Here is a 17,591-nt window from a genome sequence, read left to right as displayed (position 1 = left end):
CTGAGCTACTAGTTGTTTGGCAGTCAGGGTTGACTGGGGATGTCGAAGTAACCATTGTTCCAGCATTCTTTGCATGTAACCTCTCTGACTAGGGTTACTTGAGTAGTAGCATTCCAACAGATCCATGTTTTCACCTCTCATCCATTTTCTCCGTCTTGTTCCAGTAGCCCATTTTTCATCAGGGTGCTCTGGTTCCCCAGTACCTGACGCAGACCTTGTTTGGCCGGGCGACGTCTGAGCCGGCATGTGATTCATATTTATCTCTCTCATGGTATGAGGTAGGCAGTAACTCAAAGGGTCTTGCCTAAGGACCCAGACTGGATAGCTCAATTTCACTGTTGTATCTTTGCCCCGGCCTGGATTTAAACCCGGGTCTCCTGGGTGAAAGTCTGGTGACTTACCCATTGAGCTATCCATTCCACTCAGAGCAAGGCCCCTCTTGCCATATATATATATATATATATATATATATATATATATATATATATATATATATATATATATATATATATAATCTCTGACTTTTGTTGACCACCCATAGGCTAATGAGCTGGATGTCGTCTGTGAGCCTAAGAATCTCATATGTGGACTAGAGAGTTTGCAGAACTAACCATCTTGGACAAAGCTTATTTTAAAATCTTTAAATTCTAGCAGACATCATTTAGTTATTGTCTTGGCCTTCTTTCACTAAGGTCAGGAGGTTTTATGCACAACCTTTGAGTGTTTGAACTTTATCTTATTTATTTGTTCATTTATTTATTCATTTTCTTTATGCCCTGTAAAGGTGTATTGGACCAAGACTTCAAGACTGCATTGGCTGGATGGACAGGTATGAAGTTTGTTACAAAAACATTATGTAAGCCATTAAAACACTTCTACACACATACATACAAACAAACAAACAAACAAACAAATAACAGTAAGCGAAGTCCCTGATTAATTGGATAGCTTTGAGCCACAAAATCCCTGTGAGTGTCCTTAATGCTTCTCTGTGCATGCCTGTTTGTGTGTGTCTGTGTGCACATTAGTAGTTTGCCTGGTCCTTGATAAATTGATAGCGTTTTAGCTTTTGTTGTGAGGCTAAGAGGGAGAAAAGGAAAGAAAATGCTGCTCACAATTTGCCACAAATGGATTCAAGACTTCAGAAGTGAAACAGTTTGGCATCAAGTGGCAGCAATTAGGAAAGGATTAAAAATAGCACAAAAAAGGCTGTTAGGAAATGATGCCGCCAACACTTCACAACTTCATAAAGGACCTAGAGATCTGTAGCACACCTAATAGAAAGTCTATGAAGGAGATGTACATTGTTAGGTAACATTAGTCTTCTGCAGAAACCATGGGTGCTGAAAGAGTTTTCTTTTTTTAACTCATTTCTGAAATAAAAAAGTGAGAGATATTTTATTTATTTAATCTGAAGCAGTGTTTGAAACCTTGTGAATGGATGAAAGAAAGTTGCAGCAACTGCAGAATGAATCAACCAACCTGGTGAACTAATCAGCTCTTATCATACCTCTGAGAGCTCTACCTAGCATGCAGCTGCACCCTATCCATAACTATTAGGCTCAGGTGCTATGCAAATCTCCTACTTGTTGCAGGTTTTCAGCACAGCTGAAAGTGGCTTATCAGAAATAGATGAGCCTTCTAAGTCCATTGTTCAGCCTGGCATTAACCTACATCTTGTTAAGGGATTGTGTGCATGTCTGGTTGAGCTGAAATAATCTTTTAATGTCACTTACCCATGTAGTATTTAGTCTGATAAAACTTAGTAATCACTCATTTAGCACGCTTCCATTTGGGTGGCAACATCCTTTTTCATTTTGAGATGATAGAAGATATGTATATTTCATATCTGTATGTTTGGTTTTAATTGTTTGTAGCTGTAATTGTGCAGAAACCTTAAAAAAATGCTCATATGGTTTAGGTGCAAAAAGGGCTTATTCTTCATTTTTATTATATTTATAGCCAGGTTGGGTTTTCCACTTCAGGGACCTGTTATTGTCAGAATAAGAGACCAATTTGTAGGAAGTTAATTTGATACCTACCAGACCTGTCGATGTCGAAGTGACATCTCAAAGTGGCCTTTCTTGGTAAATGTGCTTGAACTTACCTAAATTACTGCATGTCTGTGTTTTCTGTAGTAAATGTTTTTGTTCTGAAATCCAGTATACTATAAAAACATTACTAAATTTCTGTCTCCATAAAAAAATGTGTTTTATTGTTTTGAAAATTAAAACTATTCTTACTTAGCTTATATTTTGAAAGTGTAGCTTTACTCTCTGCTTCATGGAATAAACTGAGCATAATAATAAAAATGCATTTTAGGGGAAAAAAAAATGCTGAACCATGTATTTTTGACAAACTGAGGCAAATTAGGTGCATACATATTTCACTTTTCCCAAACGCAAACAGTGGTGGAAGATCATATTGACCTCACACTCGGCTGAAGCAGCAAAAAATTTGTTAGGTTTTGGAGGTCTTGGGAGATGGGAGCAGTCAGAGAAAAGTTCAAGCTGTCTTACTGAAAATTAAATATCCAGTAAAGAGTTAACCAAAACTAGTGTTAAGACCCTGTAAATGATTTGTCTTGATTAAAATATTTTCAGAAATAAAATTAGTGATTAACAAATTCACATTTAAAAGTGAGGGGTGGTTGAGGTGTGCCGCCCCCTCTGATTGGAATTAACATTCTTTTTAGCTTTTTTTTTTTTTTTTTTTTACTCATTTAAGGTTTTTGTATGCTTTGAGCAAAAAGCTTTTTTAAGTTATTTGTGCGGCTTCAGTAACTACATCATTACTAACAACTCAATAGAATAGAAATAGAAAGTTAATGGAGCATATCAGAACAAATATATATATACAGGAAAATCTTGATTTCAAATATCAGAATCAGTGTGAAGCTCAAAATTGAATTATGTCAGCATTTTCTTTTGTTGAGAGTTCACTAAGATCTATTTATTGAACAAACTGAAGTTGAAGTGAAGTGCTACTTGTGTTAAAGCTCACATATACTTTGGAAAGCTGCCTTATATGTTTCAGGATTATGTTTTGTGTTTTTGTTTGTTTTAACAGTATGTTCACTTTCTATTCTAACCCTGTTAATAAACATGTCTGCCATCCCACCTCTCATCGTGACATTGCTCACTCCTGGTTCCTAATCTTCTCATTTTCTCCTGTGTCTGTTCCTCATATTCTCGCCTTCAGAACTCCTCTTATTGCCGCAGGAGTGATCGGCGGCCTCTTCATGGTGGTGATCTTGGTCTTGACTGTTGCGGTTTCTGTGCGCCGGAAGAACATCAAAAAGAAGCGGGCCCTTCGACGGTTTCTGGAAACAGAGGTATGCAATTATAATGTGGAATAGAGAACAACGGTGAGCTTCTTTAAAGTAAAATAAAGCTGACACCATACTATACTAACACCTGCATCCACAACAAATGAAAATTAACAGACTGTAGGAGAAATGTTTAATAATTTAAAAAAACTAAACAGAGATAATGTCAAAAGATATTAATTTCATAAATCAGTGCCTTTACATCACATGCTGCTTGTGCAAGTCTGAATGCATGGTTGAAGTCAAAATGTGTCACTTGTGAACGAATGAAAAAAGAAAGAGAATTTGCGTTCCCTGATGGTGGTTGGAGAAGTTTCAGAAACTACAAGGCTCAGATGTTGACTTTTCCACTGCATTGTGGAGAGGGCACTTCTTTTAGGAGGAGGTAAGAGACCCTACCATTAAAACAGGAGAAAGCACTCTTTCTGTGGTAAAACAAGAAGAGTACATCATCATCAAATGCACTCATGCGTCTACAGCAAAAATAAGGTGTTGTTTTGCAGCTTTTTTCTCTCTTCAGAGTAGAGAAGTATCAGTTAAGTGACTTAAAAAAGGAGTTCTGACATGACATATTATTATAGTTCATCTCTACTGTACTTTTCTCACATTTGGACCATACTTACACTGTCACTGGGGATTTGGAACTTATACAAGTCTCTTTTTATGTGTTTTCATATAAACCAAACAACACTTATAAGGAGGCACATTTTTTTTAATTGAAATACATTACAAAGTTAAAATACATACAAAAAAGATGTATAAAAACAAGGTATTGGTCGCTTTTAAAACTTTATTTTACTGCAAGCAAACAATCTTACAGCAATTAAAGTGTGTTTTCAGTTTAAGCTCTGTTTGCAAAGAAACCCTTCTTTTGCAAGTTTGACACATTGCTTCTCTGGCTCCAATAAAAACAATTCCTCTTTAAATCAGTTAATATTTGTTTAAGGAATTTGAAATATATTTAATTTCTATATCAAATATGTACCTCAAAGTTTTTTGAATAAAATTAGCTTAAGTTGTAGTAGCTAAGTCAAAAGTAACTGCACTCTTTTTGTGTTTGTTTGTTTGTTTCTGTATTGATCAATCAACAATGCCCTCAAGTAATAATCAACTTCCAGGTATTCAGACTGTAAAAAACACTGGTTAATGTAAAAGAATATTTACAAATTGCTTTAGCTTAATTTAAACCGAATCTAATGCTGTTTGGCTTAAAAAAAAACAAAATAATGCATAAAAAATATATATCTTGTCACTTACAAATGTTTTGTCATCTGAATATTGTATTTACCTGTATTTGCTGTTTTCAATTTTAATTTTATTTTATTAAAAGGAAATATTAAGATGAAAAATATACAGGTATCAGCTTATTGCTATTGCAATCAATTTCTATCAACACATAAAGTCAAATGCAATTTTAGTTCATTTTTAGAAATTGCAAAAATACATTTAAGCTACAGGAATAGAGTTATTTTCCTCCACCTCTCTACCGTCTCACCATGTAAATGTAAATTGTGTGTTTACACCAAATCAGTATGCATAAGTGTCTATATTTGTATTTTTATGCTGTGGCTCTTCTGTAGCACAACAGGAAACAGACAGTTTTTAATGCTAAATGGTTTAAGTTTAGTTTTAAAAGCACCTTGTAGAGTAAGAGGGTTGGGAACTCCAGTCTTCTGCACCGTTCCAGCTGCAGAGACTCAGCATATTCAGCACCACGACTGGCAGGCAGCTGAAATAGAGTTCTGTCTCTGTGAGTGAGGATGGACCATTTTTAAGACATCTACGTTGTATTGGGTGTATTTGTAGACCCCCGCCCCTCTTGTTTTCACCCAGCCAGAGCTAATTTGTTATTCCATTTAAATGAAGAATGGTTATTGTTTTTAATCAAATGGTAACCATAAGCCGGAGGGACAGTAGCTGTCGACCACAGCTAGGCTGATTTACACCCTCTCTGTTTTCTTATGTGTGCTCTCCCTCCCTCTCTAATCTTCCAACAATTTCTGTAATTCTCAGTATATTGCTCCCTCGCATATGCTTTTGCTGTCTCTGACTAATTCAGCAGCTTGCCTCTCATTTTTCTGTCTTATTGTTACTTCTGCCATAGTTCTTCCTCTTTACATCTTTCCCCTCCCTCTCTTCCCAGATATAATCTCTTTTCCTCTTTTATTATTTCATCTGTTCCTTCTCCTACCTGAGCATTATTATGACAAGAAATGTCTGAGTTTTTTTTCAAGAGCCACAATTATCCCCCCTTCTGTACTGTTTCATACTTTTTTTTTTCTTATACACCTACAGTATGTCTGTCCTGCTTTTTGTTCCAGTACGAATATCTCACTCCACACCAAATATTACTTCATGGTTTTCTATTTTTAGTGATTTTAGCTACCAATTATAACAGTTTTAGGTGACATTACATAAAAATAGTTATTGAACTACCATCTTATAATAGGTAAACTGCATCAGGCTATTTTCAGAAAATACAAATAAATAAAAAATCAAGAACAGACAACTTCATAGATGTGCCAGTTTTTTTGTATGTATCATTATAAATAAATAAAAACTTTATTGATGAAGAGTAGGTGATGAGTGTATAGTTTCAGGGTTTAAACTTTGGTAATTACTGATTAAAGGTTTTGTTATTTTTGGATGTCTTTTCAGTTGGTGGAACCTTTGACACCCAGCGGCACGGCTCCTAATCAAGCCCAGCTTCGAATCCTGAAAGAAACAGAACTTAAAAGAGTCAAGATCCTCGGTTCTGGGGCCTTTGGAACTGTTTACAAGGTAGAAACGTGTATTATCACATGTATTATTTTATTAGCTTTTTTTTTTAAAGGTACTAATATAGTTTGATATTAATTATGATATTTTTTCACTTCTTGTCTATATTTATTTTATGAAGAGTCTTAAACAAGCAACTTTTTTTAAATATAATAAACACAAATCAACTAACAATAATTCAATAAAAAATTATAAAAGTAGACTAAGAAAAATCAAACAAACTAAGAAACACCAAAAGGTGTTTTTCTGTTTGTTTTTTGTTTGTTTTTGGCAGAATGTCCTTATCAAGCAGTTTCTTTTGTTTGTTTTTGATTTGTTTTTGCTTCTTTTTTATTGTTGCTTTAACTTATATTAAAAGTTATCAATCTGAAAACAACTTTGAAACTAATATGCTCAGAAACTGCTTTTAAGCTGTTGATACACAGACACAATATGAGATATGAGATTTAAAGATGTTGCCAAATAGAGTAGCAACTTTCACACATTTATTTTATTGTATTATTTAGTTTATTTAATACTTGAGTTTAATTTTCTAACATGACTCCGGACTTAGGGTCACTGCCTGGTTTGACATTACTGACAGCGCTTCAAGCCTGTAGAAAGTAAATCCGTCTGTGTGGACTTGCTGATGTAAGAGGTCACTGGCTGTGCTGACCTAAATTCCTCGGGCACCTCATTCTGTACCTTCAGGGTCCTGCCTACAAATGCTTAGTCTCCTGTAGATTTTAGCAGCACCTCAAAAACAGATAATTTGTTCCTCGCCTGGGGATTTTATGCTGCATAGAGGCTCACATGTGACTATAAGGTCATCCATGTATTGCATTTTAAAACACATATAGCCTTAATGCTCATGTGATGTTACACATCATGTGGAGAAGAGAGGGATTCACAATCATTAGTGACTGAATGTGTGATGAGAAGCTGTGGGGCGTTAAATGAAAAGAATAAGTTAGATCTGACGTTGAAATCCCCGAGGGAACGATGAAACAAGTGTTAGCTGAGGTCATCACCAGTGCAACATTGGGTTCAGGAAAGCAGCAGTATAACACAACTGAAATTAGGCAAACCCAATTTTATTAATATATATTATTCCGGCATAGGTATTTTTACATTGCCATTAAATCATAAGACTAAAAAAAGAAAAACAGCACATGAGAAACACTAAAAGACTTGCACAAGGTAAGACAAAAAAGTGAGGTGGAAATGGTAACTGCTACATTATTCTGCTGCCGTTGCTCACCTTGCCTGTTACCAAACTGCAAGGATATGAATAAGAGTGGGTTTACAAAAACTCAAGTGCATACACTGGTAGCATTAGGGGCAGCTTGTCCTACAAAGAACTTCACGTTATTCATAGAAACAATTCATTACTGATGTACAACAAACATATATACAGAGAATAACACAGACATTTTTAAACCAACATCAATATTACATGAAAAGCACTGGCCGAATGTTCAACAAGGATAAACTTCCATTAGCAATGAGAAAAACAGTCTTTTATTTGTTTTTCTTCAAGTTCAAAAGAAAAGAAAAAAAAGCATTTGAAACTAAACTAGCTTTGCAACAATGCTGTAAGAGCAATATTCACAAATTCCCTGATTTTTATTGAACATAGGCAAAATTAACCAAAAATATCCATTGATCCAAGCCTTCAGAAAAGAAATGCTGGGTCCTGAAAGTACTGGGTCCATAGATGTTCTGTTGTATTCAGGCAGAACAGAAATAAAGCATTGGATTATTATTTTTTTCTTTATTTGTTTATTTATTTATTTCCCAAGAGGCTTATTTTTTCTCTCCTTATGTAGATGCTTCAGTTGCTAAATCATTTTAATCTCACCTGAAATTAGAAACATCAAAATGATCAGATAACTTTACCACAGCCCTTTTTTGAAGGGCTTTTTTTGTTGTTGCTTTTTTTAATGCAGGCTGCAGGTCATTTTTATACTGTGCTGGTGAGAATAAAAAATAATTACAATCGTTGGGGGAAAAAAAATCTACATTTTTAACAGATTCCTCTTGTTCCTCCAATCTCTATAACATGTTTCTTTCATCAAAGTTTCTGTGAGTAAGAGCTTCATAATTGTGTAGTAAGTGTATCGAATCATTTGCTCATTTTTTTTTTTTTTCTTTTAGGGTATTTGGGTCCCAGAGGGTGAAACTGTAAAAATACCTGTAGCCATCAAAATCCTTAATGAGGCCACTGGACCCAAGGCTAATGTGGAGTTCATGGATGTGAGTATCTTCAGAATGATTTATAACTGGATTTATGTAAAAGATTTCTGCATTTCAGACTACACTTTTACAGAACTGCCTCTCTGATCTCGTACATCTAGTATTTGATATCTTAACCCATGCTTGGCCACAGTATGGAAATCACAAAATCACCGAGCTGATTCAAATGTATTTTAAGTGTTGTAATGGAAGCTATGAAAATATTAATCCTGTAAATTTAAAAGTAGTTCATAAAAATACACACCTGTTCACATTCTACTGAAGATCAACAAATTGATAGCAAAAAATTATATTATCAGCTTTACACCGTGACTAAACAGTTACCAGAAAATGCTTTCTTTTTAGCAGAAAATTGACTCAAAGATGATTCTGGTGGTTAAATTAGGCTGTTGGGAGCAAGTCTTAGACCCCTGCAGACTCCTATCAGCCCTACCTATGTAGACTTACACACACATGTATTCGACTTCCAGCACAAGGAACAAGGCCCCATTTATAAAACATTCACAGCTTGGCTCATCTCAAAAGGAAGAGAGCAAAAAATCTAAATTATTACACTGTAATGATGCAATGCAGATGAAATAACTCTCATCAACACACACATTAAAAGCGACCCACTTGCACTCATGTTTTGCACTTAGTTTGACAGTCTAAAAGGAAGATTCCTGGTGTGTTAGCGTTTCTATTTTTATCATGATGTCTTTGATGAATTTCCCTTGTGTCTTTAATATTACGTTCTATGTGCTTTGGGAGCTCATTTGACAAGTAGAACCTTGGATGTGTGTACCTGACACAGACGAAGGTTATATGTGGACATATAGCCTTCATCTGTGGTGAATCTTCATCTGCCTTAAGGGCTTTTTGTGATTTAAGGAATGGTGTAAAGGAGGCATGTCATTTCCCTATTGGCAAAGTTACTACAGGTCTCTTCAGTGATTCATGTTATGGGGTGTGGGTTTCTGTCACCGGAACACCTGTTAAACAACTGGACGTAATAACTACATCTCTAATGCTTAATGACATAAAACTCAATAACTAGATCAATGTTTAAGGTTCAAAATTTAAAGTATGTTCACAATTTAAAAGTAAATAATAAAAAAAATATTATGTTGTGCAGGTCACATCTATTAGATAAATCTAAGTCATTCAATAAAAATGCCACATATAAACATATCCATGTATATTTTCTTACAATACATTGGGTTTTTGAAGAATACAGCCCGTCATCTGCATATGATTAACGTCTTCTTCTCCTATTTTTTATTTACTACTTGGGGTCCAGCTTGTTCTCCTGGACACATCAGTGGTGATTAAAAAGGGAAACCAGACTGTTGTTTATTTTCTCTTCCCCATCCGTTATGACACAGCTGGGAATTGTAAAGGGTGACCTTCTTGCTGCAGGCCACACACACTTCACACTGACTATTTAAAACATGACACAATACATTTTCTATATTTTAGTTTGCATCTCTTTGTTTCCTCCTGTGTCAAGATTGTGATATGTACTTGTGGAGCACTCAAAAAAACACCTTTTTTCTTTTTCCTTTCTTTTTTTAACCTGCAATAAAATGAACATCAACAGATAAAATTAACATCAACAGGGCAGCTGTGGCTCAGTTGTTTTCCAATAAGATAGTTGGAGGTTTGATTCCACCAGTACGCCACATTTCGAAGTGTTCCTGGACAAGACACTGAACCCCTAATTGCCTCTGATGTGTGCGATCAGTGTATGAATGTGATCTAAAGCACTGATTAGACTCTTTAGAATGACTTAATCTGATTAGCTCTGTAGAGATGTAGTAGTATAAATGTGTGTGTTGATGTGTAAATGAGGGCACAGATTGCGTTGTAAATCGCTTTGAGTTAGCTAGAAAGGCGCTATGTAAGTACTGTCCATTTACCATTTAACAAAATGTCCACAATGCCCAATTACTTCGGAAGACAACAGAGCAATGATACTTTGCAATATCTGCCATGCACATGTGTCCATTAACAAAGTGCATTTAATTGCATGTATGCAACACAAGTGGCAACTAGAAGGTCGGTACAAAATGTACTCTGTTTGAAAGACAAATTACTGCTCAAGGCTTGTTTTCCCTGCAGCAAGATAAAGTGGTGGTCCATCCTTTAAAATTTTGTTTTGTGTTGTTTTCACTAAGCACAGTCTAAGTGCTCTTTAGTTTTTTTGTTTATACCTTCATTTGCCTGTCAGTGTACACAGCACAACCTTTCAGAGTCTAGCTAATTAATTAGAAATTAAATAACAGCATAAAAAGCAATGTGGTGCCCTTTTCTTCAGAGGATCATAAAATAATTTTGAACACAGTATATTCTACTGTTTTTTGTTTGTTTTTTTGTTGTTGTTGTTGTTGTTTTGTTTTTGTTTTGTTTTTTAAATCATGGGTATCTAAAACATCCATAGTTGTAGTTCTAAGACATTTTGTGAACTGTGAGAGTGTTTTTTTTACTGAATGATTATTATTTATCAGCAGCATGGTCTTTAGACCTGGACATGTTTTCTGTCAGAGAACTCCTGGTGGAGGTGTCATAATACTGCATCTGTATGTGTCATTGGAAATCTTCTGTATTTGAATAGAGTGGTGATTTTGTAATCATTGCAACAAGCCCTAAAAATTCAAAACAGTAAAATACCTTTTTCACTATTCAGCAGCGGTTTAGGAACTATTCTCCCCATGCACACATAACAGCCACCCTCCTGCTGTTCTGTGTATTTTGCTTCACAGCTATCCATCTCATGATAAATCGTCACATTAAGTTAAAGCACTTGTAGCTCCGTGTTTTGTGTGTGTGTGTGTGTCTTCAGCATTACATATATCTGTTTCTAGAGCTACTTCTGCTTTTAGTAGTGTTTCACATGAATGATAGACACATCCCGGAGTATATAATGCTCCAATCATGTGCAATATTGCAGATCAGACATGCACATTTTTTAGATGTACGACAACGTGTTTATTGCTAACATTTATTAAAGCGTTACACCATGTACAGTACAGAACTGGAAAGAAATGATCTCTTGCTGCATTACCAGGCAGAGATAAATGTTTTACAGCAATCTTCCACCGCTGTATTTACTATATTCCTATCTTACTACGAAGATAACTGAGCTGTGAAGTAGTGAGTCACTTTGATCTTTGTTCTGAATAGAAATGAACTATTTCTGACTGGAGAGGAACCTTGCTGCTCTTTTCAAGAGGAACTTCACGGTTAAACAGAATAAGAGGTCCTGTGATCTCTGGCAGTTCAGTCTACACTTTTAGTTGTGATGAACTCTGTCACAGTGTAAAGAGTGTTTGAACAATTGTCCTTTGACATTAACAGGAGGCCTACCTGAGCACAATTTGACATATCCACAGCAGGGACTGCACTCCTTTTGGTTTTGAGTACACAAATAGAAAGAAATATTCAAGTTAGTGACTATAATATTGGTAAACAAAGGATTTTTTTCAAAGATTCAGCAGTCCCGTGAACAAAATAACAATCATCATAACACAAACAGTTAATTGGTGTTTTGGGTCAATAGTTTAAGAGCAATTTGAAATCAGTGTTGTTATGGTGGCATTTCAAATCACCCCATAGGCAAGCAATAAAAGACAAAATATATCTAAAAAAACAACAATAGTAAAATAAACAAGCTAAACTAATTAATATACTAATGGTGACTTGATCCGCATTCATGTCATGAATAAAAAATAACAAAAAAGGATTTCTTCATCCATTTTTTTAGATGCTTTTCTGTGCATGGTCATAGGGAGCTGGTGTTTATCTCCAGTGGTCATTGTGCAAGAGGCGGGGTACACCCTGGACAGGTCGCAAGTCCATCACAGGGCCACATAGAGACAAATGAGGCAGACAAACCATTCACACTCTCACTTACACCTAGGGGCAATTTAGAGTTACCAATTGACCTAACATGCTTGTTTTTGGTCTGTGGGTGGAAAGTCCTGAGTGAAAAGTCACTCTTGAATGGGGAGAACATGTAAATTCCACACAGAAAGGTCACCTTCTTGGTGTGTGCACCATCATATCACACAAACAAACAAGTAAATAAAATGCCTTCACCAGTCAGAGAAGTCAAAAAGATACACAGTTTGCTTTTGTTTTTTTCATTTAAGAGTTTATGTTTATATTGTTTGGCCCATTTGAATCTATGGTTGATGAAATGACATAGATTTAAACAGAGGTCATCAGGAGCAATTCAGTGCAGGTATGAGTAGTTTGAGCTTTCAAAAAGGTAGTCCAAACAACGAGACAAACACACAGCACAATACATGAAAGTCAGCTCTTTCAGCAGTCCACTTACATGTCAAGGATAAGGGACACTCTTTTGAGGACAGTAAAGTACAAATTTCAAACAAAGGAGGAAGTTTAAATTTCAACTTTCCAGTGTATATAATGCAGCTTTGAATGTAGTCACCAGAGAGTTTTGCAGCAATTTGCACTTTCATTTATCTTACTAAAACATCTCATGTGTGAACCAGACCAAGAAAGACTCTAACAACCCTCAGGGAGGACAGGGCAGAGTGATTTGCAAGTGAGTTCAGTTTGTAAACAGTTTACTACAACTTAAAAGCTTGGAACTGTGCATTTCTTTAGTTCGAAGAAAGCTTCTTGGCTTAGAAATGAAAAGTCTTCAAAGCTAAAGTAGTAAAACTGGTTTTGTTTAAACCTATCAGGACTAGAGGTCATCAGGGTTTTTATGTTCATAATACCCATAATATTGGTAATTTATTTTTAGAGTCGAAAAGGTTGCCAATTTTAGCTAAACAATATTTACATTTCTTGTTTTTTTTATTTGTTTTTATAGTTTATATGAAAATCATTGCTTTGTCATTTCATTGTATTTGCTGTTGATAATGGGAAGTTAGTACAAGAACATCTGTGACAGTTTCAGCCAAAATAAACACAAAAACTATATATTATGGTCTACTGTTTATCATTTAATATACTTTAACATTTGACCCCACATGCCTGAGTGTAAATCTGACTTTTCCAGGAGGCTTTGATAATGGCTAGCATGGAGCACCCTCACCTGGTCCGACTCCTGGGTGTTTGCCTGAGTCCCACAATCCAGCTGGTGACACAACTAATGCCACATGGCTGCTTGCTGGACTATGTCCATGAACACAAGGACAACATTGGATCACAGCTGTTGCTCAACTGGTGTGTCCAAATTGCCAAGGTAAGATATATATATATTTGTTGTTGTTGTTCATTTCTTTTTGGGGGGTTGAGAGACTGCATTGATAGTGTTTGATATGCTTTGCCATATGTGTCAGTAAACCAGGCGCTTTGACTGATTTGCTACAAGTGGATTGACCGAATGATTTGTTTAGAATACCTAATAAATTATAAATTCTTGTTTTTCACTTCATCGTAAATTCTCACAAAAATCAAACTGACCTGTGATAGATACAAAGTGAATTACATTGTTTAAAAAAATAATAATTTTTTGTCAATAGTGTGTTGATTTAAACACTACTGGGTGATCTGATATTTGGTAAATAGTTTATTAATGTGCCAGAGGATCTCCAGCATTTCTGAATAACTGAGATTAATAATTCATGGTCCTGCTTGACTTTGATGGGAGAAAATGTAGGTGCAAGAAGCCCAGTGTTACAAGATGGTCGATGCAAGAGTGCATTGTTATTAGCTTTATTGTGGGTGTCAGTATTACCAGTTGAGCTATGCTTTTATTAATGGTCTTTGCTTCTGTCCTGATTTCACTAAAACATTGATAGTAAGATGCAAACTCACATTCATCACAGATCAGAGAAGACATCTCTCAAAAAAGCTTAAAAATCCCATATAAAACTTCTACGCCTCAAAAACCTTTTTTTTATCCTGCAATTTATTCTCTACAGAATGTTTTTTATTGCATGACTAGATGTGGGTAGATATAAGTAGATATTTACTATTATATTGTGGATTGTGAAATACCACTATATAAATCTTAATTATATATCAAAGCATGCTGCATTTTATCACTGCTGATAAAACTGTCATACACAAAGAATAAGGTAATGGGTGGAAAAAAGAGGGAAGCAAAATCAAAACACATCCGGCCTCAGATTTAATATCTTATACAAATAATTCTGTTGCTGTTTTTGGCTATATTAGAAGCTTGCAGTTCTCCTGCGAGTTTCCAAAAGAAATATTAAATCATCAGCTAAATTTGGGACACACTTATCACACTACACATAAAGTGCTTTTTTATAAAGGCGATAGGAACTTGCAATAAGTCGCCCCATTCTGAGTAACTTCCTGTACTAATACAAAAACTTTCTTTTAATGGACATAATTACATAAATTACTTTTTGAGAAGAAAAAAGGAAGATTGGTTGAATGTACACACGTAAGTGTTTGCCTTCTGTGAATAGCTGTCATCGTGAAGAAATGTATAATTTATAAAGAGCAGAAAGGATTATGTATTATTTACCATTGTACTATATTATTGTCTCAAGAACAGATTGTTTAGTGTTTCCAATGACTGGCTACAGCCGCTGTACTCAAACAGAGGCCACAATTAATACACTGCAAACAATTACGCTTTTGTGCAAACATGTGCCATCTGCAATTATCTTATCTAAATGTTAGCAACAAGAAGAAAACAACACATGCCTCACAGGTAGTGCTCGTAAAACTTGTTCAAAACTTGAGACTTGTCATATTTTTGTTCATATTGATTTAACATCTTTAACATGAATGTTCATGCCGCTCCACAGGGTCTTTCATGACTCATGAGGCTCTTGAAGTGGCACTGCTCATCTCTGAGGCAGCATCCCTTTAGACATGAACACCGTCACAGTCATAGATTATTAATAATATGATCTGCCATGAGAGCTGTGCTAATGAGCAGATTCATCAGGGTTCACATGCAAGAATAAGATTTATCATTATGTTCATTTCTATCATATACTTCCATCATATTTTTTCTTAGTACACCACCCTTATGTCACTTCTTCCTCATTATGTCTACTTGGTAAATTTCCTAGATGACACCCTGTTCTTCATGTAAACTTATGCACAATTATTATGCAAATTATTTTACCAAGGATTAATTTTTTGGTTGAATAGGTGCACTGTTTGTAGTCAGTTTGAGGCATTGTTGAATCTAGAACCTATTTTTAACATGTGGAAAGTGAGCTTTGTGGGGTTTTTCATGAATTATAAATATATGCAATTTCTAGACAACTTGGTTAAAAAATATCAGTTTTTGTTTATTTTTAAAATGTTACAAGTAATTAACACAGAGAAACAAAATTAAAAAAAAAAAACATTCACAAAAGCTCTCAACGATGCATGTTAGGCATTCTTTGCAATGCCTGCCACAAAAGCATTCGGGCTATCCAAGCAGTGAAGTAACTGCATATATTTGATGAAGCATATTTTTGCATAGAAACCATGACATTTTTGTTATTTATCCAAAGCAATGAATAATGTTCAGGAAAAGTGCCTTCAATGCACTAGCTCTAGGTTTTAGAGTTAATACTCAGTGTTTCCTCAGTCTAAAAGTGGCTTTTCCTTAATAACAACCCATCCCAGTACTTTATCTACACATTGCTGCTGAAATTGAAGCAGTGGCCTACACCTATTAGTAATTCAACTGATGCCCACTCATCTGGTCCATTAAGAGTCACCTGCCTTAAATACCTTTGTGCTTCGACTTGACAGTCTTACTTAGTAGTTGTTTTGTTTCAGCCTCCTTCTTCTTGGCAAAGTCTTTAGAAAAAAATACACATATTCCTGGAATATGTGGTCCCAGTTCTGAAACTTGGTGATCCAACCCATTGGTTGATGGTTAATTTTGGATTTATACAATTTCAAATTTATCTTCAGCTTTTTTGGATAATTTTCTCATGCATCATTTTACAGAAAATGTTTTTTTTTTGTTGTTGTTGTCTTTTCTTATTGCTTAAAATATGTATTCCCAATGACTAGTTTGAAAAACAAACAAGATGAAATCTGCCTGCAGAGGGTTAGAGTTATGTTTCCATTTTTTAAATGAATGTGCTGCCATGATCCAAATGACACCGACAACAGTACACAAACCAAACATGTGTGTCAAACAAGAGAAAGATTTAAAACATGCAGGATAGTGGCCCTCGAGGACCAGGATTGATCACCACTGATATAAGTTGTAGGAAGGCCAAGTATACAAGGAACATAATAACCAAGTGATGTTAATGGTGTACAGGACCATTGGCACTGAGTATGGACTGAAGTTCCTGAAGTTTAAGTGGAAGATTTCCATCAAGGGTGGTAGAGAATGACAGTGCCAGATCCTGCCAGACTGGCAAACAGGTGATGGTTACTCATTCGGACATTGTAGTGGCTGATAAACCCCCAAAGAACTGTAGGCTGTATCACCAAGAACAACAAACACGAGAAGCTTGAGAATTACTTCTGGCTGAAAGAGGAACTAGAGATGTTGAAGAGATCCAAGGAATCTGTGGTACCAGTGGTCATCGGAACATTTGGTGCTGTGACCCCACAACTGGAAGAGTGGCTCCATCAGATCCCAGGAACAACTTCAGAGATCTCTGTCCAGAATAGCACAGTCCTTGGAACAGCTAAGATACTGCATAGAACCCTGAAGGATGCCAGGTCCCGAGCCTAAAGTATGTGTGTATATATATATATATATATATATATATATATATGCACACACACACAGACACACACAGTGAGAGAGAGCGAAAGAGGGTCTTCTGTTTTGTTTTGACAGTGCAAACATTGTGGCTCTATGAGTGGATAGGTCCAAACTGACATTTCAATAAATACCAAATAGACTGCAGTTAAAAAAATCTCAGCATTCCTGACATTTCATTTTGTGGCTTGCAAGTGATTTTTACTTTCATGTCAAGTATCCTAACATCTACCATCTACTAGATAGATTGACACTAAATTTTATAGACTTTTATGGCCACCGATAATGACTGACCCCTTAGCTATTGTTACAAAAACAAACACACACAGAAAAAAAAAAAAAACAAGTGCAAGCTAGGTCTGATTTTACACTTAGCACATGCTTCTAGCCTGGGGCTTGAACATTTTATCCAAAAAGTCTTTTTTTTTTCAATTTAATTTATTAGATTTTTTTTTTTATTTTGTCATTAAGCTTGCACTGAAACAATCTATGGATATGCATGGTTAATGCTTAATGAGAAGATTTTCATAAATAACTGCATTCCAGTGTGAACATATATACTGTCATTCAGTTCTGATCCAATTG

The 17,591-nt window shown here is 35.5% G+C and overlaps 1 protein-coding gene across 1 annotated transcript in view; it reads left to right on the top strand.

Moving 5' to 3' along the window:
* The window catches only part of LOC108240414 (receptor tyrosine-protein kinase erbB-4), a 240,332-nt gene that overhangs the window by 186,364 nt on the left and 36,377 nt on the right, over positions 1-17,591 (top strand). The window contains exons 16-20 of the mRNA XM_017423864.3: positions 785-829; positions 3,202-3,334; positions 5,987-6,109; positions 8,243-8,341; positions 13,353-13,538. Coding sequence (XP_017279353.1) covers positions 785-829; positions 3,202-3,334; positions 5,987-6,109; positions 8,243-8,341; positions 13,353-13,538 — 586 coding nt within the window. The remainder of the gene's footprint in view (positions 1-784; positions 830-3,201; positions 3,335-5,986; positions 6,110-8,242; positions 8,342-13,352; positions 13,539-17,591) is intronic.

The sequence above is a fragment of the Kryptolebias marmoratus genome, linkage group LG6 (genome assembly GCF_001649575.2).
Source record: "Kryptolebias marmoratus isolate JLee-2015 linkage group LG6, ASM164957v2, whole genome shotgun sequence".
NCBI lineage: Eukaryota > Metazoa > Chordata > Actinopteri > Cyprinodontiformes > Rivulidae > Kryptolebias > Kryptolebias marmoratus.
Note: the sequence above shows the minus strand (reverse complement) of the source record. Positions and strands in the feature narration are given on the sequence as shown.